This window comes from Peromyscus maniculatus, chromosome 11 (assembly GCF_049852395.1).
Source record: "Peromyscus maniculatus bairdii isolate BWxNUB_F1_BW_parent chromosome 11, HU_Pman_BW_mat_3.1, whole genome shotgun sequence".
Lineage (NCBI taxonomy): Eukaryota > Metazoa > Chordata > Mammalia > Rodentia > Cricetidae > Peromyscus > Peromyscus maniculatus.
The window spans coordinates 56041610-56067192 of record NC_134862.1 but is presented as its reverse complement, the minus strand read 5'-3'; the positions used below and the strand labels follow the sequence as shown (position 1 = coordinate 56067192).

At 34.7% G+C, this 25583-nt stretch overlaps 1 protein-coding gene across 4 annotated transcripts in view; it reads right to left on the bottom strand.

Annotated features, from left to right (window-relative positions):
• Brinp3 (BMP/retinoic acid inducible neural specific 3) overlaps positions 1-25583 on the bottom strand; it is a 382003-nt gene that overhangs the window by 159863 nt on the left and 196557 nt on the right. For all 4 annotated transcript variants that reach the window (XM_015997685.3, XM_006978971.4, XM_015997686.3 and 1 more), the window contains exon 4: positions 4645-4835. In XM_015997685.3, coding sequence (XP_015853171.1) covers positions 4645-4835 — 191 coding nt within the window. The remainder of the gene's footprint in view (positions 1-4644; positions 4836-25583) is intronic.

The following is a 25583-nucleotide window of genomic DNA, read 5'->3' as shown; positions in this document are numbered from 1 at the left end:
ATTGATGAACTCTATGTATTCTTCAAGAATTCACATGGATAAAATTGGCATGATCATGCAGTTTTAGTTGCATTTTTGTTGACGTCTGGTAATCTCACTTGAGTTATTTTTTAACAGTACTTTGCTTTTTAAATTCTGTGAATTGAAAGGCAAACGCATTCAACATTTATTCAAGAAATAAAATGCCTAACACATGGCACTCTGAATGCACAGAATATAACCAAACAAAGAAACTGTGCATTTTGTTATTCTAATACCAGCTTATATAATATAATATGATAATATATAATATAAAATTATACGTGAAGGTAATGAATGGAAACTTTAGGGATTTAGTAAAGGGATTAAATTTAGTTTCTATACAATATAACAACCCTCTGTATTCAATTATTTACTTCAATACATTGATTTTATTATTTGTGCTCCCTCATAGTTTTTTAGTGTGTGTGTGTGTGTGTGTGTGTGTGTGTGTGTGTGTGTGTGTGTGTGTGCGCGCGCGCGCGCGCGCCTAGGGACTAGATATATCTTGGAGTGGCTTCCTTAAAGTAGTTTCTTGTCATTTTTATTTATGTTTGGATATTCTTGAATATGTCTCACCACCTCGTTTGTCCATATTTACCATGTTTACTCTGTCATTTATACATTGTTATATGTACTATCATACACAAGAAAGTGGGATATATTTTTAACCCATGTAGGAACCCGCTTTAGAGTATTTGTACTTTAAATATCTGTCTTCCTGGGCACACGTGAACATCTTTTTTTTTCCTTTTATTTTATTTTACAATACCATTCAGGTCTACATATCAGCCACAGATTCCCTTGTTCTCCCCACTCCTGCCCCTCTCCCCTTCCCCCCAGCACACCCCCCGCCATTCCTACCTCCTCCAGGGCAAAGCCTCCCCTGAGGTCTGAGATCAACCTGGTAGACTCAGTCCAGGGAGATCCAGTCCCCTCCTCCCAGACTGAGCCAAGCAACCCTACATAAGTCCCAGGTTTCACACAGCCAGCTCATGCAATGAGCCCAGGACCTGGTACCACTGCCTAGATGCCTCCCAAACAGATCAAGCCAATCAACTGTCTTACCTATTCAGAGGGCCTGATCCAGTTGGGGGCCCCTCAGCCTTTGGTTCATAGTTCATGTGTTTCCATTCGTTTGGCTCTTTGTCCGTGTGCTTTATCCAACCTTGGTTTCAACAATTCTCGCTCATATAAACCCTCCTCTTTCTCGCTAATTAGACTCCTGGCGCTCCACCCAGGGCCTAGCCATGGATCTTTGCATCCAGATTCCTCTGTCTTTCGATGGAGTTTCTGGCACATACTTGACCACAAAGCAAATCTCAACAGATACAAAACAATTGGAATAACCTCCTGTGTTCTATCAGACCACCACAGTTTAAAGTTAGATTTCAACAACAACAAAAACTACAGAAAACCTACAATCTCATGGAAACTGAATAATGTTCAACTGAATCACCAATGGGTTAAGGAAGAAATAAAGAAAGAAATTAAAGACTTCCTAGAGATCAACGAAAATGAAGACACCACATTCCCAAACGTATGGAACACTATGAAAGCAGTGCTAAGAGGGAAATTCATAGCACTAAATGCCCACATAAAGAAGTTGGAGAAATCTCACACTAGTGACTTAACAGCACACCTGAAAGCTCTAGAACATCTTTGTGCTTCATTGCAGCTTGAGCACAACACAGTGGCATAAACCTTCAGAGTATCCCAGAATGCATCTCACCCTGCTTCAGACATTATTATTCACTTCAAATTACAATGTCCTCTAAAAATCAATAGCATTGAGGACAGAGTTAAGTCCAAAAAGCCTCTTTCTCAGTCCCCATTGCCCCTCACTCTTGCACAATTAATAAATTTCTGTGTCTGAGCTCACAGACATGCTATTGTGATCTGGCACATGAATTATTTCCAGATTCTTTATAGTTTAATGATAAGACATATTTTCATTCATAACCTCTTCATTCATCTTCCTCACCATACTTTATTTCTTTTCCTGTATCTAAGGTTTAACTTCTGCCAATCTTCAGCCTTGGGCAGACACTTGGATCTTCAGGAGCTTTCATGGTTAGTGGAAGAAGGGAATAGTCAGATGCCCACCCAATCAAGGTAAGAGTGTCAGCTTCCAGACACAAAGTTAATTCTTCCTCTCTTTCAGAGCAGTTCCTCGATTCCTCATTCCTCATCAGAACCTCTTCTCTCTGGGCTTCATTTCTACTACACAGCCAGACTATGAACTATGTGGAGTCTTATCTTTCCAACAAGGCTTGTGTAGGCAAAGTCTAAAATACTTTTAATATGCAGTTACATGCTACATTAAAACATACGCTGTTTCTTCCTTTAAGAGAAAAAAGTCTATGGGGAAATAGTCATTATTTTTAGTTATGAGATGTGTGTAGCATGAATCTTAAAAGTTCTTATTAATAAAATCAAACCTGAGGCCAGTTATTGGGGTCATTGCTGGTAGATCAGAGAGACAGAACAAGCCATAGCTACCTCACCTCGACGGATCCTCAGCTGGTCTTGTCTCCTTAGACTGGAGGCCTCTGAGTCTTCATCCAGAATGGGTCTCAGCTGAATTGCTGCTCAAAAGCCTGAATGCTTAACTAGCCAAATGCTTAACCAGCCAAATGATTAACCAGGCCAAATGCTTCTAGTTTCTGGTCCTCACGCCTTATATACCTTTCTGCTTTCTACCACCACTCCCTGGGATTAAAAGCTTGCTTTCTGGGATTAAAGGCTTGATGAGTCACCATGCCTGTCTTTATCCTTGAACACATGGATTTCTGCCTCTGGAATGCTAGGATTAAAGGCATGTGCTACTACTGCCTATCCTTTATGTTTAATGTTGTGGCTGCTCTGTCTCTGACCCCAGATAAGTTTATTAGCATGCACAATATTTGGGGAAATACAATACTACAGGTGTGAGTGAATATTTTTTACTTATGGGTGTTAAAGTCTCAGCTATATATTTCTACTTTTAATGAATAAAAAGTCAATAATTATATAATATACATACACCCATGCTTTCTCTATTGGAAATTATAGCTTAACATATTGTTTTCACTAGTAAAATTGATTTCTGGTAAAGTCTATTTCTCTTCAGTATTGTCAAGTAAATATTTAACAATATCCTACTTCATGCTTTTCCACATTATCAAAGATATCTGAAATTGTACTGGTTATATGTTAATCTATACAGTCTAAATATTGCTTATATGCTCAGTTTCTTAATATATGCTCCACAGTTAGAGGCTGACTTCTAAATTGTAAATTATCAGTATAAATTATGTAAAATTGCATTTTATTATTTTTATCTACAGAAAAAAATTCCTAATCCTTATACTAGAGACACTAAACCTACATATGTCAGAACATTCCATATTTTTTGGTAATCTTTCTGCTAAATATATTTCAATATTGTCCAAGATTATCTTTAATGTGTGTGTGTGTGTGTGTGCGCGCACCAGTATTCATGCTCACATTTCCCCAAATATCAAAATGGTTACCTTTCAACTTACAGGCACAAAGGCATGCACAAATTCATTTTCATTTCATAGAACTATGGTTTTTATACTTAATAATTGCTTCCTGTATTAAGTACGACATGTGAGATATGAGATGACAAAATATTCTTTGTATTCATTTTGTTATTGCAAAATTATTCCAAAAACCTATTGTGCCCATTCTTGTTCAGTTATTAATACTCTTGCCCTTAGCCAAACACAATAATATGATTATCTTAATATTCTATAGAAATGCCACTAAAAGGGTATAATAAAAAACCCACCCCTCAAAACCTCATTCTCTACTTCTCCTTTCTTGATTTCTTATATCTTTTGATTGTTTACCTACATCACTATTCATTTCATAAGTTTTGATAGTCAAACTTACTAAGTACAATGTCACATGACTTTGGTGAGCAGATAGCATTGTTCTACTAATTCTACATTAGGGTATATTTTTGTCTTTCAGAAACTTATTCCAAATACTTGTGTATTCTAACTCCACTTTTAAATACCTTAGACAAGAACTCTTCATCATTTTATTTTTGCTCAAACTCACTTTCATCATAATAGAACATCTTGCTATATTTAAAAAATATAGCATGGCCGGGCGGTGGTGGCGCACGCCTTTAATCCCAGCACTCGGGAGGCAGAGCCAGGTGGATCTCTGTGAGTTCGAGGCCAGCCTGGGCTACCAAGGGAGTCCCAGGAAAGGCGCAAAGCTACACAGAGAAACTCTGTCTCGAAAAACCAAAAAAAAAAAAAAATATAGCATGAGGAGAAATTGCAAATATAATCTATATGATTTTTAAGGTTAATCTTACATACACCATCCCAAGAAGTGTCTCTGAACAATACTGAACTTCAAAATTAAATAAATTTTAATTATATTTACTCATTAAAAAAGAAAAAAAAAACTCTGACCTCGTTATCAATTGAAAATTCTGCATTGATCTGCATATAATTGTACCTTATAATTAAAAGCAATTGATAAAATTAAACACAATTTTTGTAACAATCATTTAAATCACTGGTCCAAGAAATAGCCAGAGAGATATCATAGAAATGGGATAAACAAAGGAAAAGGGCAATGTTAGTGTTATTTTATGCTTACCTTGATGGCAGTGGATGCAATTTGGATATGGTGGAGTCTGCGAAGAGTACTATCCCTGTCAATAAAATAGGAAGCAGCCAACTGATGTAGGGTCTCCAGGGTGACAGACGAACTATTGGTGCTTGTATCACTTCCTTCAGATCTTTTGCTCAGCTTCCGCTTGTCCACAAAAATTGTGAGTGACTCCTCTCCTGTATTAATGATATGAAAACGATTGTATTTCCCAGTTAAAGTACGTTCTATACTTATCTCCAAGAATGAATGCCTATAAACTCCTGTGAAGAAAAATGAGTGAAAACCATAAAATTTAATGAAGTTTTAAAAATGCTTGTAATTTTCTTACCTAAGTACCTATAAGTACCACAGATATGTAAGGCTTTGGATATATATTTAGTAAATTTTAAATATCAAGATGTTAAAGGATAATGTCATTAAACTACCTGACTTTGTCAGGTAGTTTAACTTAGTGAATACTTTTGGACCACAAAGTGAAGTCTAATAAAATATTAAGTGAAGTTTTGTAGCACTGCATTAAACCATATATTTTACCATGGGAACAGCATATCAATCAAGGTGGAAACAAGAAAACCGAAGTAGTATTCTGGTATACATTTGAAATGAATAGATTGTATATTTTATGCATGTACATATTCATTAGCAACACATTCACAAGTTCCCTTCCCATTATGTATTAAAATATGGTGCATTAATTGGCACTATGTAAATCACTAAACTCAATGGGAAGTCATAGAAACCGATAATGATGATGGACAGTGAGACAAGACTTACGGTGAGTTACCAGGAAGCTTTGTTTTCCAAAGATCAAATAGTAATAAAAAAACACCCATACTATCTAAGTTGGATGTGAAGAACTTGTTCTTCTCAGACTTTGCCAGCGTTGCATATTTACCTAACAAATAACTGCCGAATTTGCTTCATGTTCTCCCTCAGGAACCCATGTGTTATGGTGGCAATGTGCCCACTTAAAAACTGAAAGAGTGTGCCTAGGATAGGCCAAATAAGATCATCCACAAGAGCAGTATATATCCCCTGTCTATCTGAAAGATGGTATATATTATATAATAGAGTAGCTCATGTGATCATCTAATGATATGAACCCATAGACCTCTGCAAGACAGTCAATTCACATTTACAATGTAATAAACTGTTAATAAAAATTATACATATACAAAACACTAAATGATTGAAATGATTTAAAAAAATTTTTGAGATTTTAATATAATTATAGCATACCCCCTTTCCTTTTCTCTCTCAAAGCCTAAGGGAAAATATTTAGTTAATATTTTACTATGATAAATTATGTAGAATGCATTCTATGTTTTTTCTAGAAAACTTTTCTGATACCACAGTTTAATGGATAGAGCTATGACAGTTCCCAGAGAAATGATTATGCTGATAAACATATGTGATCTAGTTCATGGAAGTGTGCAAGCTATATGAATCTAATACAAAAATGAGTGATGAAAAAAGTAAACCTATATTAAATAAAGAAAAGTATCTAAAAAGAGTAATTTCCAATTGTAAAAAATATAGGTAAGTCTCAAAGCAGCTTCCTTGAGATAAGAGATAGGAAATACACTAACAATTATCAAAACACATTTTCCCCCAAAGGGGAAAAATGCATGGACAATTAACGTAGTAAATAAAAAATAAATCAAAATTAGAAGCCATAAAAATAATTATTTTATGACATTGTTTAAGTATAGGGTTTTGGTTTCTTGGTAATAAAATACTTTAAACACAAAGCTCACTGAGCTGACAAAAATGATGTCATTTAGCACAAATGATTCTGCTAAAATTTTGAAGATGAAAATTAAAGTTGTTGAATTGTTTCCAGTGAGTATGAAAGAAAAATGATGGAGCTCTCAACAAGAAAGACAAATAATGTACTAGAGAAAACCAGGGCCTTTTTCTGATTAAAATTAGAGCCACGTAAGTGCTGGGTGTTGACAGCACTTTCCTGTAAACCTGCTACTTAAGAAGGAAAGGTATGGATGGGGTCAGGAACCACGATCTTTGTCAGCGCCAGACAGTGATTTTGTGTCCTGTTTGTGCTGCATAAAAATCTGTCTCAACACTAAAACACACACACAAAGATAAATACACAAACCCAGACACATACAAAAATACAATGACAAAGCAAATACAAAAATAAAGAAAATTGGGTTGATATTTTCAGCAAAACATAAATAAATAAAATGATTAATGCTATTGTACTAGTGTGAAATTCAGAAAAGAATCAATAAAAATAGTAACGAATTACAGAAATTATGCATAAATAAACTATATAAAAATATGAACTAAATGGAGAAAACATTGGTGTAGGATGATTACAAATCATTTTTCATGAAAGTCCACCACTGAAAAGGAGAAAATAATTTGAAACTTATAAAAACAATTCTAAAACTCAGAAAAACAGACTTTATAAAATAGTCCTAAAACTCAGAAATAGACTTTAACAGGCAAAATGGTTATTTTCCCCAAATATCACTATTCATTATTAAATAATAAATTAATGCATAATTTTAATGTAAAGTTATTTAAAAAACAGAACAAGTCATATTTTGTATCCCAGAACTGGCTATATCAATTCTAAATTATAAATGAAAATTACTAACTGAAGATTACTAAGTATACTTTTCTGAGAGTTATAACCTCACAATATGAAGGTGTCATCATAAATGAATATGTATTATAAATCTATCTAAATAAAGTAATTTAGTATTAATTCAAGGCATAGGACAAAAACTGCAAGCTGGTGTAAATGAAAGTTCAGCTTAACATGACTAGCTTAACTCATTGGAGAGTGATAGACCCTTCACTGAATCACATGGTGAGTTCAAAATTGTCATTTGACAAACAGTGTGACTGCATTTAAAGATAAATTCCAAAGAAATTACAGCTATGAATGTTTAATGTGTTGGTAAAATACATATTAAACTGAGAAAACATACAAAGCATTGATTCTTAAAAGATTCTAAAGCCCCTAAATATGAAGGCAAAGGCAAGCTGAATTGTGATCAGGTAATCAGCTGAACTATAGGCTGCCCCTGAACAAGCTGTTGAAAGAATGAATCAAAATGGGGTGGGGGGAGCAGTCTACTATAAAGAAAGAAATAGAGAGAACTACTTCTGTGCTTCATGAATAAAAGTAAAAATTATAGCTGCTTGGTGGTGGCACATGCCTTTAATTCTAGCACTCTGGAAGCAGAGGCAGGCAGATCTCTGTAAGTTACAAGCCAGCCTGGGCTATGGAGTGAGTTCCAGGAAAGGCATCAAAGCTACACAGAGAAACCCTGTCTCTAAAACAAAACAAGAACAAAAACAAACAAACAAAAGAAAAAAAAACATAAAACACAAAGAGAGCTGAACTCTGCCGCTGAGTTATGTGGTGGTGAATTAAACTCACATAGAAATGCTACAAAAAGGTAAAGCAAATAAAAGATTGATGTTCCTATCCTTCAGAGAAGCCCTCAGCCCTGTCAAGATTCACATCTAGTCACAGGTTTTGGTGACATAGACTATGGCAGATCTGTTAGAGAAAGTGAAAGAGTAAACTCATTTTGTCACTTTACAAAACATGGAATGCAGGAGGCAAAATCTTGATGGAATCTATTCTTAAAAGCTATCCAGAGTATCTTTGATCAGGAACGATAAATGTTGAAGAGTCACACCCTGATGCAACACCAAGTCAAGCATGGCTCAAAAAGCAGTTGTAAAAACAGGAAGGGCTTGATATTGCTGAACCAAAAGTAAAAAGTGGCAGGAAAACTGGCTCAGGCTAGGCAATGCACAGGGATGGGCAGAAGCAGAATATATGAACTGAGAATAAGTGAAATTGAATGCCAGCATGAGGTCCCAAATCCATAGACACCTATGTGTTATTCAGTAGATCCTTAGAACTTTGATAGTCTTGGTATATGCATCATAAGGAGAACAGTCTCTCAAGGATGTATATTATACTAAGAATTGCTTCATTCATTCACAATGCTTCAGGTTATCTTGAAATTACACAGCTTGTTCATCTAAAAGGACCTGTACAATCCACAAAATGCAAACTTAATACTGTCTTAAGATACTTGGGAAGCAAATAAGAGAACTGCCACTGGAAAGACAGGTCTGGTAGACATCAGACACCAGTTGAACAAACTTAACAATAACATGAATCAAAACAACAACAAAAAATGTGTAAGTCTACAATACAATCAAGGGAGAAAGGAAGCAAGGCAGGTTGGCAGGCAGGTAGCCAGCCCCTGATGCATGTATCTAACTCCAAATACACTGGTAAAATGTGCAAAAGCCACTGAGACTTTATATTTAACATTTGGAAATCATGGTGGACCAGCCTCCTCATTTATTTACCCCAGGAACTTTTGAGGAATGAGGGATAAGAGACTCAGTTAGAAATAAAGAGGGGAGAGAAAACAGAGAGAAACACATGATAGACTTGAGTGGGCCCGGATCCTTATCCACCTACCCAGAACTTTATTCTAAAGGTATATTTATAACAATGCTTAAGGGGCCCCTGGAAGCAGGATCAGAATCCATCTCTGATGCATGACCTGGCATTTTGGAGTCCACTACCTATGGCGGGATATCTTGCACAGCCTTGATGCAAGGGGAGGGGCTTGGACCTGCCTCAACTGAATGTAACAAGCTTTGCTGACTCACCATAAGAGACCTTAGCTTTTCAGAGGAGGGAATGGAACTGAAAGAAAAAAAAAAAAACACACATGATCATCTCACTAGATGCTGAAAAGGCCTTTGACAAAATTCAACACCACTTCATGATAAAGGTCTTGGAGAGGTCAGGAATACAGGGGCCTTACATAAACATAATAAAGGCAATTTACAGCAAGCCAACAGCCAACATCAAAGTAAATGGAGAGAAACTCAAAATGATTCCACTAAAATCAGGAACAAGACAATGCTGCCCACTCTCCCCATACTTATTCAATATAGTGTTTGAAGTTCTAATCAGAGCAGTAAGACAACATAAGGAGATCAAGGGGATACAAATTGGAATGGAAAAAGTCAAACTTTCATTATTTGCAGATGACAAGATAGTATATATAAGTGACCCCATACAGCTTATAAGCACCTTCAGCAATGTAGCAAGATACAAGATTAACTCTATAAAATCAGTAGCCCTCCTATATACAAATGACAAACAGGCTGAGAAAGAAATCAGAGATACGTCACCCTTTACAATAGCCACAAATTATATAAAATACCTCAGGGTAACTCTAAATAAACAAGCAAAGGACCTGTATGACAAGAACTTTAAGTACTTGAAGAAAGAAATTGAACAAGATGTCAGAAAGTAGAAAGATCGCCCATGCTCATGGATAGCTAGGATTAACATAGTAAAAATGGGAATCTTACCAAAAGCAATCTACAGATTCAATGCAATCTCCATCAAAATCCCAACACAATTCTTCAAAGACTTGGAAAGAACATTTCTCAACTTCATATAGAAAAACAAAAACAAACAAACAAACAAACAACAGTATATCCAGAAGAATCCTGTACAATAAAACAACCTCTGGAGGCATCACGACCCCAGACATCAAGCTCTACTATAGAGCTACAGTAATAAAAACAGCTTGGTGCTGGCATAAAAACCAAAATGTGGACCAATGAAACAGAACTGAAGACCCTGACATTAATATACACACCTATGAACATGTGATTTTCAACAAAGAAGCCAAAACTATACAATGGAAAAAAGAAAGCATATTCAACAAACGTTGCTGGCATAACTGGATGTCAACATGTAGAAGACTGCAAATAGATCCATATCTGTCACCTTGCACAAAACTTAAGTCCAAGGGGATCAAAGACCTCAACATAAATCCAGTTACCCTGAACCTAATAGAAGAGAAAGTAGGAAGTAGTCTTGAACACATTGGCATAGGAGATCACTTCTTAAATATAACACTAGTAGCACAGACACTGAGAGAAACAATTAATAAATGGGACTTCTTGAAACTGAGAAGCTTTTGTAGGGCAAAGGAGATGGTCAACAAGATAAAAATGACAGCCTACAGAATGGGAAAAGATCTTCACCAACCCCACATCTGACAGAGGGCTGATATTCAGAACATATAAAGAACTCAAGAAATTAGACATCAAAATACCCAACAGTCCAATTAAAAAATGGGCTATAGAGCTAAACAGAATTCTCAACAGAAGAAGCTCAAATAGGTGAAAGACATTTAAGGAATTGCTCAACATCCTTAGTCATCAGGGAAATGCAAATCAAAATGACTCTGAGATACCACTTTATATCTGTCAGAATGGCTAAGTTAAAAAATACTGAACAGCTTATGTGGTATGTGAAGAAAGGGGAACACTCCTCCACTGTTGGTGGGAATGCAAACTTGTACAGCCACTTTGGAAATCAATATGGTGCTTTCTTAGAAAATTGGGAATCAATCTCCCTCAAGACCCAGCTATACCTCTCTTGGGCATATACCCAAGGAATGCTCAATCATACCACAAGGACACACCCTCAACTATGTTCATAGAAGCATTATTTGCAGTAGCCAGAACCTGGAAACAACCTAGATGCCCTTCAACTGAATAAAATGTGGTACATATACACAATGGAGTACTACTCAGCAGAGAAAAACAATAACATCATGAGGTTTGCAGGCAAATGGATGGAAAATAGAAAAAATCATCCTGAGTGAGGTAACCCAGACTCAGAAAGACAAACATGGTATGTACTCACTCATAAGTAGATACTAGATGTAAAGCAAAGGACAACCAGAGTGCAACTCACAACTCCAGGGAAGCTACCTAGTAAAGAGGACTCTAAGAAAGACACAAGGATCACCCAATGACAGAGAAATGGATGAGATCTACATGAACAAACTGGGGATGGGGTGGGGTAATGGAGGGCAAGTGTCATGGGAAAGAATGCTTAGGGGAGACGGAGGTCCCAGCTGGATCAGGAACAGAGTGGGAGAACAAGGAAAGAGATACCATGATAACTGAAGACCACAATGGGAATAGGAAGAAGCAGAGTGCTAGAGAGAGGTCCCCAGTAATTGACAAAGATACCTCCCTATAGACTACTGGCTACGGTCGAGAGAGTGGCTGAGCTGACCTACTCTGGTGATCGGGTGGCCAAACACCCTGTCATGATAAAACTCTCATCCAGTGACTGATGGAAGCAGATGCAGAGACCCACGGCCAAGCCCCAGGTGGAACTACAGGAGTCCAATTGGCGCGAGAGAGGATGAAATATATGAGCAAGAGATATTGAGACCATGATTGGAAAAAGCACGGGGACAAATAGCCAAACTAGTGGAAACACATGAAATGCGAACCAATAGCTGAGGAGCCCGCATGGAACTGACTAGGGCCTCTGGATAAGTGAGACAGTTGATTAACTTGAACTGTTTAGGAGGCCCCCAGGCAGTGGGACCTGGACCTGTCCTCAGTGCATAGCTGACTTTTTGGAACCTAGGGCCTATGCTGGGGCACTTTGGTCAGCCTTGGTTCAGGGAGGAGGGGACTGGACCTGCCTCAAATGAGTCTCCCAGGCTGGGCTGACTCCCCAGGGGAGACCTTGCCTTGGAGGAGGTGGGAATGGGGGTGGATTGGGGGGAAGGCTGAGGTGTGGGAGGAGGGAGGACAGGGGAATCCGTGGCTGATATGTAAAATTAAATTAGCTATAAAATAAAATTAAAAAAAAAAAACAACGCCAAGGGGTGGAGCAAAAGTCCTCCCCCTTGCTAGTTACAGTCAAGTGTAGACCCTACAAACACCTGATACTCAGGTCCATTATTCCAATCAATCTCTTATGCAGTCCTGCTGGGTAAAACCACTAGGAAACCTAGTTTGCTCCAACCAGAAATAAGACAAATGTTCATCACTAGGAACTGAGTACACTGGTGATATATAGTAGAGATAATACACTGTACTCTAGAAAAGCAGTGCAGACCACATCTGCACATACATACAAATAATGAGAAAAGGGTGTTTAACAAGTAGTTTAAAAAGGAGTGTGTAAATATGTGCACATTTCTTTTAATTTGATGAACAGGAGTAGAAAATTTGAAGGAAAGGGCTTAAAAAAGTATAATTGTTTAATTCAAGAGAAAGCAAGAGAATTTAACAGAGGAAATTTTAGACAGAAGGATTCTTTGGCCAGAACTCATTATGGTGATTAGATACTGAAAACATGTTAAGAGCAAGGTTTATTTACACACAAAGGTGATCCTCTGGATTTAGACTTTTAGGTGTTTGAGTCACACAACCAGGAAACTAAGAAATAAACACAGATTTTCTTCAGGAGCTGTACCATCTACTAACTGCTGAGACATTTTCCCAACCTGCTTGCAAGCTTCTTTTTATTGGACCTGTTCAAACATTAATTGAAAGTCACATGTTATGGGAGAGAAAAGATAATTTAAAAACTAGGAGAGATTCTTTTACCAGATTTTAGAACAGTAGAACAGCATAGGGTTGTTCTGATGTATATGTTCTAGCCACTGAGTTCTAAGCATGGCCTCAATTTAGTAACTGGATGACAAATTATAAATTAAGATTTAATTTTCTTATACATAGAAATTATTTTTGAATAACATTAACATGTAAGAAAAGATATTTGTAGCCAGATTAGTATGTGAGTAAAATATATTAGGAATTGTAAAATTGCTGCCTTATTCATGTGTTTCACTCACCAAAATTATTTTCATATTGTTTTGTTTATTTTGAGATCATAATTACAACATTTATTCCTTCGCTTTCCTTCCTTTCAACTATACTATATACTCCACCTTTGAGTTTATGGCCTATTTTTCACTGTTATTGCATGTATCTATCTATCTATCTATCTATCTATCTATCTATTCAAATATATTCCTAAATATAACAGGTTGAATCATATCATGTTTAGAAAAACAAAACAAAAATTCTTTTAAGCCAAAGTGTTTTTAGTAATGTAAGTCTTTTTTTATGAATAATGCCTGCCTTTCTACTTTTCTTTTAATAAATTCTTTAGCCCTGTCCTAGAGTTGGTGCCCATATGCAGAATATACTTTCTCTAAATTTGCATTTCTAAGATTTTTTTTCTGTCATTGCTTTTCAGGTGAAAAGAAAATCTATCCTATTGACTACTTTCTCATAAAATTCCAATCATCTTTTACTCTAGACAGCAGAAAGAGCATACACTTTTAAAACTTTACTAATGTTCACTGATTTAAGACTATTTACCAAATATTCTGTCCCACACAAAATTAAAACAACACATAGCAAGACACAGTAACTGCTGTTTTAGATAGAATGACTCAACATATGCTAATGTGAGTGATGACATACAGAATACTGTACATTTAAAAGAGATGAGCATAAAGAAATGTGGAACAGAAATGAACAAGCAAGAAGAATATACATTTTCCATCTAAGGAAGAGTTAATAAATTCCTTTATTTTATTACATTATTGTAAATAATCACAGATATTTGTGTTTTCTTCTAACCTGAAAAAATCAACAAATACGTCATAAAATAAGAATAAATTATAAATATTGCACATATTAGTATACTTATATGTTTAGTAATTCTACAATTTATTCAAATTTGGACCATTTAAATGAGAAATTATAAAGACAATATGATATATTGAGAGGTACATGAATAATTTTGCTATCATATATGCTGGGTAAATTCTTATCCTTTACTGTCCTCCTCTTGCTGATCTTGATATGTTATTAAACTTGCATAGATTGTTAGTGCACTTGGTTTCAAATAAGAGGTAATAGCTTCTTTCAATTCCTTAGGAACATTAAACGATGTAATTCTCTACTGCCCTTGGTAGAGAAAAAAATGAATATAATAAATATTAGTTTATTCTCTTTTTCCCCTTAGTTTTATTGTACTTCACAATGAAAACCTTATATATTCATATTAAGTTCATATTACTGATTGTTTTACTACAGGAATCTAGACTCAATCATTTTTATTACCTAGGGTATTTTTATTATCAAAATATTTAGGGTGTTTAAAAATAGTGGTGGGTTTTTAATAGTCTGATAAAGATGACCCACTTACAAGTTACTTGTCTTTTCTTCATAATAGGATATTAATTCATGTATGTAAAAGACTCTCCTTAAGTCAAATATGAGAACCAGCTTAGATCTCAATGTAAGTTGCTATACTTTTCTAAATCTGTACTAATTTATTGTTTATAATATTTCAAACATCTATTTGATGTTATCCAGCTTATGCTAAAAATCATTTAGTATGTTACATTTCCAATAACCATCAATATTTATAGAGAATAAACAACAATTTTTTTCTTCCTAAGACACCTGTTTTTAATCTTTTTTTTTTTTTTTTGGTTTTTTTTGAGATAGGGTTTTTCTGTGTAGCTTTGTGCCTTTCCTGAAACTCAATTGGTAGCCCAGACTGGCCTAGGACTCACAGAGATCCACCTGGCTCTGCTTCCCAAGTGTTGGGATTAAAGGCTTAAAAATATGAACAACTACCAAGTTTTATCAATTTTTATGTTACTCAAATCATTTGAGATAGTTATACAAAGACTTGAGAAAGAAGGCTACATCCTCAATTTAAAAATTTCTCACAAGTATCCAATTATACAAATGTTTTAGAAATATATGTTTAAACCTGCTGCTATCTATAAGCAAGATGAGTGGTCACATATTGAAAATATGGCTTGTGCTTTTGGAAGTGATACACCAGCATCCCAAGTCTGCTAGAACATGAAAACCATAAACGATTGCAGATAGAAAAAGATCTTAATTTTCCATGTGGAAACCATGCACCTGTCTCTGGCAACTGAAATTCTGTGACAGTTTTTGGACATTAAAAACCCAATTTGAACATTCTTTCATGGAGAATGTGAAACATAGAGAAATAAAACAAAACCATATCACAACTTTGATATTATAGCAATGATTAGCTGAAAGCTTTATACACTTCTGAAACATGGCTTTTTTCAGCTGTTTTTAGTTTTCCTGTCTTGATAGACAACTCAGCTCTGTTAACTCCAACAGAAATAGAAATTAAAGACCTTTGATTCTATTTGCTTTTCACTTGGTTTGTGCCAATTTTCATTTATATATATTTCATTTTTAGTAGTAGAAGTAATATTCTTAAAAAATTTGAACAGAAATTAACAGAATAAAATTACATAAAATGTCTGGAGAAATGGTTAACTGGTTAAGAGCACTTGCTGCTCTTGTAAGGACATGTGTTCAGTTCCCAGAACCCACATGGCAACTTACAATCTTTCTTAATTCCAGTTTCAGAAATCTAACACCCTCTTTTAGCTTCCATAGGTACCAGGTAAGCGTACATGTTGGTAAATACTCATATACCTGAAATATGAGCACAGCAATTGAATTTTTTTGGTACTAAATAGCCGTCCATGAAAACACACACACAAATAACAGTGTATGGACTGAACAGGCTATATTTAGGAATAGATATATTTATATACATATACATACACACATGAAATAATAAAGTGAAAAATGAGGTCATAAATTTGAAGGAGTATAGGGAGGAGTATGTGGTAGGGTTTAGTGGGAGGAAAGAAAAAGGAGAAATTTTGTAATTATAATCTGACATTAAAAAAATCCTTCATTTACATGAGTCCTAGGTTTAAATCAATAAGAATAATTCAACACATTGTATTTTACTATGCAATAATTTATTATTTTAGTGGTGACAAATAACCACATGTGGATCACTGACACTTTGCTGAGATCTATAAACAGCATATGAGAGTAATCTGTTACTTATGTTATTGAAAGGTAGAGCATTGATCAACAGATATAAAGTGAACCAGGTGTGTGTCATCATGCAGGGCAAATGTTCACAAGCATAGAGAAATTGTACCACTCTTCTCCTATTTTCTCTCAGAAGACAGGTCAATCTAAATGGAGTTTTCTACTTAACTTTCAAAATGAGAAGAAAAATCAAAGAGAGCCATGGGGTTTTCACAACCACTAGCAGATACCATTACAAACTTTCAAATTTTAATCCACTGGTTTCTGGAGTTTTTATATCTTTATTACATATTTTTTTAAATGTATAATGTAAGTATGTGTTGTTTTGCATAATAATGGTATCCATAGGCTCATATATTTGAATGAATCTTTAGTTCAGGGAGTGGCACTATTAGGATTACAAGGATTAAGAGGTGTGACCACATTGGAGAAAATGTGTGTCACTGGGGGTGGGTGAAATTTCAAAACCCCATGCCAAACCTAGAGTTTCTCTCTCTCTGCCTACGGCTTAGGCAGTAGCTCTCAGTTACTGCTCCAGATCAGCCTGCAGGCCACAGATTACCCATCATGATTATAATGGACTAAACCTCTGAAACTGTAACCAAGGCCCCAGTGAAATGGTTTCTATTATAACTATGGTTTCTTTGACAGCAGTATCACAGTGACTAAGACAAAGTACATTTTAGCAGGCTTTCTTTTGTGTTACCAACCCGCTCTCAAATCATGACATGGAGACTTATTATTAGTTAAGAATGCTCAGTCTTAGCCTAGGCATGCGCCACTAGCTCTTATAATTTAAATTGACCTGTTTCTCTTCAACTATATTTTGCCTTGGGACTTTTCACTTTTCTTTTATTCTGTATGTCTTACTCTGTGTCTGTCTGTCTGGAGGCTGCCTGGCGGGCCCCAGGTATCTCCCTTTCTTTCTCCTTCATTCTCTGTTCTCGACTCCCTTCTCTTCCCTTCTCTCCTCTTTATTCTCCCTGCCTGCCAGGAGAGAATTCTCTCTACTGCCTAGCTATTGGCCATTCAGCTTTTTATTAGACTGATCAGATATCTTAGGCAGGCAAGGTGAAATAGCAACATACTTTTACATAAATAAACAAAGGCAGGATACAAATGTGACACAACTTTACATAGTTAAAGTAATATTCCACAAGAGTGTCTCACCTATTTCCTTTCTATTCCTCTTCCCCACTTCCACGCCCCCCATGTTGTTCCCTTGTTTTCTCTCAAATTCATAGAAACATTTTCTTTAATTGTTAATACATGTATAATGATTCTAACTCTTCTGGTTGGCCATGTTTTTATTCATTTTGTGATTGGTACAGTTCCAGGGTTACTGCATTATTGTACTACATTTCAGATAAATAAATAAATTATAACCACAGAGGGCAAATAAATCTAACCACCTTCAACATCTTCATACTGGAGGCCTTATTGTGATGTATCTTTGTTTTGATGCAAATTTTGCTTATTAAAAATGCTATATGATTAGAAACTCTACACAGGTAGAAACACCCCAATTTTGAACTTATGTTTAGTTGGCCTTTGCATTTTGTTCTCATGAATTATCTTACTCAACACAGTGAAGGTGTGTAACATGGTAGCTGCTCCCCACTTTCTAATAAAAAGAGGAAGAGTGTTTCAGAAACAAAAGTAATAAGAAATAAACAGCCTTAAAATATTTTCTTGCAAAAAGCAGAACTATGTTTATACATCAAGACTGTAGATGAAATACAGATGTGTTGGCCTAATACTAATCAACAGTTACATCATGTTGTAGAAAACAAAATGCTAACCTTACATAGCAAAAATTAAAAATGTTTCCCAAAACACTCTAAAGTAAAGCAACTGGCCTTATGATCATTAACAGTTATCCCCCCCCCAAAAAATACAAATCTATTATCATTAAATTGCTCAAATAGCATGATGCTCCCTATAGTGCAAATAAATGAAAAAAGTAATTGGACATAGCTCAAGGTTAGTTAGCATTGAATCTCCACTGACCGAAAGAAGATTAAACTATTTCTAATTTTGAAGCCAGTTCAAATCAACAAAAAATGAAGATGTTTGTACGTTTCTTTCATATTTGGTTCAGAACTCCTCCTATTCTTTCTATATATTTATTCTCAGAAGCCAGATTTCTGGAACACTTGAGTGCATTTCTAATTTAGTCAGCCACTACAAACAGTGTTGTTCAAACTCAATGTGCATTGAAGTCACCTGTAAATGTTGTTATATTGATCTGGGACTGAGTCTGTAATTCTGCATTTCTACCAAGCTCCAACACTGTTGACCCACTCTCCATTCATGAGATTCTTAGTCACAAAAAGACTAATCCTTAAAGAAATGGTTGTCTTCATTAACCACTCAAGTGATGCTGTTGCAGGAAACACTTAGGTCTTATGCTTCGTCATAGATAGCAGGTATAAATTAATCAAAAATGTGCATATGATTGATCTACTTTATTGATGTACTGTATAAGGAAAGCTGAGTAAAATTATACTCAAATGACAGGTAGTCTCCCTCTTAACTTTCATCTAGTCCTTCATTACAAAGAAAACTGTTATTAAAAACAGATAACATGGAAAAATTTATTTCAATGTACTCCATTATATTTATCATCATTGTTATTTAAGCATGGTCTTTTAATAGTTTTAGTAGATAATTGTCTTGCAAACAGTAAAAATTAAAACTTATTTCTTTAATTTCTGGCCTTTCTTTTTGAATATCAGAGAAATTGGAAAGACTAAGAGAAAGAGGAAGTATGAGTGAATACCATGTCTTAACCATAAAGATTATGTCCTTTGCCTCATCTGCTGTATTCTGTATTAACAATGCCCAGTGCACATACATCAGAACATATCTGTGATTCTCTCCTTGCTATTTTTCTTCATTACAAAATTGATATCCCCATAGAGGCAGTTTCTCCCATTTTTAAATAATTATTCATATTTCTTTAAGATATGATTTTTATATTCAGTTAGTTTATTACTCAATTATGTTACATTTTAACTAAAGTAACAGCAATTTACACTTCCATAGAAGAGATCCAGCTGGAAAAATGGTGACAGGTGTTAATTGACTGTGAAAAGGTGGCATATGACAAAGAATTACAGTTGTGGATACTTTATATGGAATACTCTTCACAGGGAAAAAGTGAAAATTTACTGTTTCTAAACTTAAAAAAGAATATTTAAGTTTTAAAATTTATGGGAATGAAAAAATAGAAAAGAAACACTAATAATTATTCTACCAAAACTTCATTTTACTATTTCTAATCTTTCTTTAACACACATACATAAAGAAAATAGTCAAAGTGAACTATTAAAATGATATCAGTAGTCACACTTCATTTTTTATTGGGATAGTATAAATAAATAATAATACTTGCTCTGTCAATAATGTTATGGATAATACATATACATTTTCAATTCATCTTTGAAGAAAACACTGTTTGTTTTCAAGTAAAATTAAGTGCTATAAAAATGAGGTTTTGTAATATGCAAACAAAACTACATATGCACAAGAATTTCTTTTAGAAAAAATCACAAGGACTTGCAACTGAAAAAAATGTAGTGTTATTTGGTAAGTATTTAATTGTGGCTTTTAATGAACATGTACATTCAAAATGATGTCTGTACTGGAAATTACATTGTGCATCATCCAGAACCAAATCTATTAAAAGTTGTTTTAAAGTAATATAAAGCAACACATCTATCAGTTCCTAAAATAAAATTTGATACTATTAATAATATAGAAGTTAGAAAAGTAATTTTATTGGGGAGGTCTAGATGACTTAGTCATTAATAGGGCTTGTTGCTCTTACTGAGAACCTGACTTTGATTCTCAGCCTGTGTCCGGCAATTAATTACTACCTGTATCACTAACTACACAGACCAGACAATCTTCTGACCACTGATGATGGGAATAGTATTTGGACTTACAAACCTACACAAACACACACACACACACACACACACACACACACACACACACACATACACACACACACACAGTCATTGTAACATGAATTGCTAAATGTTCTTATTTATAAAAAAAACCCTGAGCCAGATATTGGGGTGAGAGCTGAAAGATCAGAGGAAGAGAACAAGCCTGCCACAAGTTCTTACCTCTAGGAAATCCTCAGCCCAACAGAACTACTTCCTGTATACTCACACCTTATATACTTTTCTGTGCTCTGCCATCTTTCTTATTCTCTCCACCCAGCTACATCACTTCTTTCTGCCCAGCTCTATCACTTCCTGTCTGTCTGTACAGACCTCCAGACCTCTATACTCAACTAGTGCTGGGATTAAAAGCATGTGACACCACGCCTGGATCTGTTCCCAGTGTGGCCTTGAACGCACAGAGATCCCAATGAATCTCGTCTCCCAAATGCTAAGATTAAAGGCGTGTGCTACCACTGCCTGACCTCTATGTCTAATCTAATGGCTGGCTCTGTCCTCTGATACCCGGATAAGTTTATTAGGGTACACAATATAGCAACAAAACTAATTGCCCCCATATGCACACAGATTGAATCAATAAAAAATACTGTTTCTTTAACTTCTTCTTTTTATTATTTTCATAAATTCATAAAACAATGAAATAAAGGTTTTTGATGCAAAGGAGCTGGGAGTAACTGTGTTATAGCTCTGCCTTTTGCACAGGAGTTGTAGGAAAAATCAACGATAACTTGTTTTCTCACTTCATGAATGTGGTTAAGAACATAGACTTAATTGCAGCATTCTAGTACTACTCTAACTGAACAAATCATTAAATTCTGAAAATATCAATCAGATTCATTTAAAATTATTGTACATATATGATATAACAATTTTATACAAATAATTATTATTTTGATATACTTTTAATTGTTTTACTTGAACACTTGAAACCAGAAATCACATCTAATAATATTTTAAATTACTGCCTCTCTAATTAAGTCAATACCTTCAATTTTAAGCTCATCTTTTTGTCCTCATATCTTATTTTTATGTTTCCATATACATTACAGAGATACACTCTTATTTCTGAGTTTGTTATATATTATAATACAATAAAATGGAAAACAAAACAGTCATGAAATATATTCATTCCATAGCTGGAAATCAATACCTCCAAGCAGTGTAATCTTTTAAAGTATAGATTCTTTAAAATAAATGGCCTATTTTAGAAATTTAAACAGTGATGAGATTTAGACAACATTGTTCAAAATAACAGCAAGTAGCATTACCACATTGATGAACAGTCTGGAACCAATAAAAATAAAACACACTGAGAAAATGAAACATGTTAAAGGAGGTTTTTTATATAGTGGATTTTCTCTGAAGAAAGATAACTCAATCAACAGTTTTATCTATCATACAATATCTTATTAAAGGCTTCAAATGGAGTATCCAGATTTTATACCTAAGTCAATAGAATGATGCCCTAGGTAATTCTGGGGAAAAAATCTTTCACTTATTTCTTTTCATGTCTTTAATATTGGCAATGAATATTTTAAAGTCAACTTATTTTTTCAAAATGCTTTCATTTTGGTGAATATTCTGGATGTCATAAAATAATATATTTACATTTTTAGTTTAAAAATTTGCTGATATATGAACCTTCAGTGTGCTGATGATATTTCAATTATCCTTAATATTTTAAAAGGGTTAAGGTAGAAAAGGAGAAGAAAAAGTACAAAGGGAATTGGTTTAAGTTAATTATTATAAATCTCAAGTTTTCTTAAAAACAGAATACGATAGTCGCATCCTTGATCAGGTAAAATATCTGAAGCAAATGGACAGAGAGAAAAGCAATATAGGTTGAGTCCAATTACAATGGCTGCCAATTTAAAATTGTCATTGTTTACTGTAAATGGAAGAGAGCATATATGCTTAACCCTCTTCATAATTTCACTTAATTCAACTCAATTATTAACTCTATCAAGTGGAAAGTACTGAAAGAATCTGCAGGTAACATTTAGAGAAAGCATCATTAGAATGGAAAATGCCTTGATCTTTACATTCAAGAGTTATTCTATGATGGTAAGGTAAGGTTAGTGATTCCAATTCAATGAAATTAAGGGAATGCTTGAACAGGACTTTCACATAAATGAAGCACACACAGTACTGAGAGAAAATGCCTTCATTATGAATGATCATGGCTTTGAACTTTGTTGTGGATCAGGAAGTTGTACTGCTTGCTGTTCAGTGTATTATTGCTGTTCAAAGTGTCAAAATAGCTTTATATGTTTTGAATGCTTTCTTTACTTCCATACAAATCTTAAGATTTATTTTTTCTTTTCTGTCAATAATGGCATTAATGGTGGGGCAGAGATTTCACTGAGTCTGGAATTGATTAAAGCAGAAAGGATATTCTAGAATGTTTTGTTCCTCTAATCTAAAAATATAGATTTACTCTTGATTGCTTTGTTTTGATTAAATTATTATCATCCGTGTGTTATAGCTGTCCTGATAGATTTTCTTAAGTCATTGGATAAATTTATTCCTAAATATTTTAGTATATTTATTTTGTGCATTGAATTGTCTTGCTTTATTTTTCAGACACATGTTTATTTTATAATAGCCAATTCTATGTTGACTTTGGATCATGCAATTTTATTTAATCCATTCATTGGTGTTAATAGTTTCTTGCTGTGGCTATTGCTCTGTATAAATAAATACTGACTGGCCAGTAGTCAAGCAAGAAGTATAGGTGGGACAAGCAGAAAAGAGAATTCTGGGAACAGGAATGCTGAGTCAGGAGATGCCAGCCCGCTGTCCTGGAGCAGCATGTAACAGGCACACAAGTAAAGCTACAGAACACATGGCAATATATAGATGAATAGAAATGGGTTAATTTAAGATATAAGAACTAGATAACAAGAAGCCTGAGCCATTAGGCCAAACAGTTTAAATAATGTAGGCGTCTGTATGTTTATTTGAGTCTGAATGGCTGTGGGCCCAGCTGGGACTGGAGATAACTCCAGCTACAGTTTCTATTGGGAATATTTGTAATATTTTATGGAAGATAATGTGGCATGTATAAATACCAACATAACCTGCTGTAATTGGAAAAGTTAATCCACCAATTGGCTTAATCCCATGAAAGGTTTAAACACCACTAATAGACACCAGTGGGTACCAGCAACAGCAGCACCACCACAAACACCACTACCACCACCACCAACAACAACAAAAACAAACAGTGCAAGAAAGACAAAATATTCTGTTATTATTACAAAAATAATAAAACAATTATGTAAAAATTCAGCAAAATTTGAACAACGTGTTAAGAAATTTTCCATGCAAGGCACATATACTTCTCTTTTGCATACTTGTAAACTTTATTTTATTGATGGAAATTCTTCTAGTTACACTGCTTCACTGATAAAGGTAATGAAGCCTTATATGTGTCTTAACTTATTCAACTTATTAAAAGCAGTCATTTATATAAACAATGCTACCTTTACTCTTCAGATTGTATTATATTTATAGTATTTGCCATTACAAAGCAAAATAGACAAAGGTTGCACATAATCATAATTGTTGATAATTGCAGAAACTGAAATGCCACACATGATGAAATTGAGGTATATACTTTATTAAAGGACCTTCAAACATTCACAGAAGTCTTAGTATGACTTCCATTCAGATGCTCTTCTCTCCTTAACTATAAAATAAATTTCACAATCATAAAGATTAATAAAGAGATTTCGGTGTTTTCAGTCTATTTAAATAAGGACATAGAAGGAACTTAGCATATATTTGTCGTCTACATCTCATTATTTGGTTAATACTCACCGGTATAAAAGGAGTAGGGAAGTTGTATCCACATACAGCAGCCTGCTCTTTGTGCCTACCACCTACATTCTGCACTTTTAGTGTTGTCATGACATGACATGGTAGAATGCCATGCTGTAAATGTAAGAGGGCTTTATCCTTTTCCAATCTGCTTATGTTTTAAATATCTGCCTTTAGTTATGACCCTAATTCACTTCAGTTATGAACCTTTATGAAATTCATTTGTTTTAGTGTTTTTTGAATGTTTCTTTTCATTCAAGATTAGAATTCCAATATTGTCTGTAGTCATCATAAACCTTTACATTTGTCAGAAACTCAGGAATCTTGGTCCCTGGCCTAGTCATTTATTGAACAGCAGTTTAATCAAAGCCTATATTATGCCAACATCTATTATAACCAAGAGAAAGAATGACACATGCAGTCAAGGTCTTTGTCTTGAAGAAGAGGGAAAGAGGTCATAAACCATTCTACAAACAAACACAGTATTTTTGAATAAGTATAAATTCTATGAACAAGGCAAAATATGATGATAATATAGTACAGAAAATAAAGTTTTGCTGTATTCTTGGTTGGCCTTGATAGCCTCTGAAACACATTTAAGTAGCAAGTTAAAAGTCACTTAAATTAAAAGAAATATGTTAGGAAGAGACAGACATGATGTTTGAGATGCGAACTAGCACTGGAATTGATATTTGGGACTTATAAAGCACAGTAAGCTGAGATTCTACATAAGTGCTAAGTCTAGGATTCCCTCTAGAAGAGAGATAATATAGTGGCTCAGGTTTTCAAATACCCTGCATGAAGGATGGACCACAGAAGAATGCTCTGATAAATTTTGGAGATTTTCATATATGTGATGACTTGGTGTAAGTATCTCACCTACAAGGCGAAGACAGAGTTTCTTATGGAATATATTCTGAAATAATTAATTGTCTGAATTTTTGACTGACTTGTTTTTGGGGCTGATAACAGAAAAGACTGATCCTATAATGCTGAGACCTGTGAAGAAAGCAGTCTTCCATAGCATCGCTCCCTTGACAAGATCAACCCAGCCACCTTTTGTAAATTCATGGAGCAGCTGACAAGGAAACACAAATTCTTCCCTCAGCCTCTTTGTCCACATTTTCCTGCCAGTCTCAGTAGAATCAGGAGTATCAGGTACTATTTGATACATTACTTGGAAGCTACAGAGCTCATGGAAGACACATATACAATTGCATATAGAGAAATAGAAGATTGAAAAGTATTTTGTGACAATGTCATATTTTCTTTCTTAATTATCTCCTTGAAGTCCCTCAGAATTATTTAAGTTTCTGAATCCGAATTACAGTATCAATCCTTTTTTTAACCAGGCTT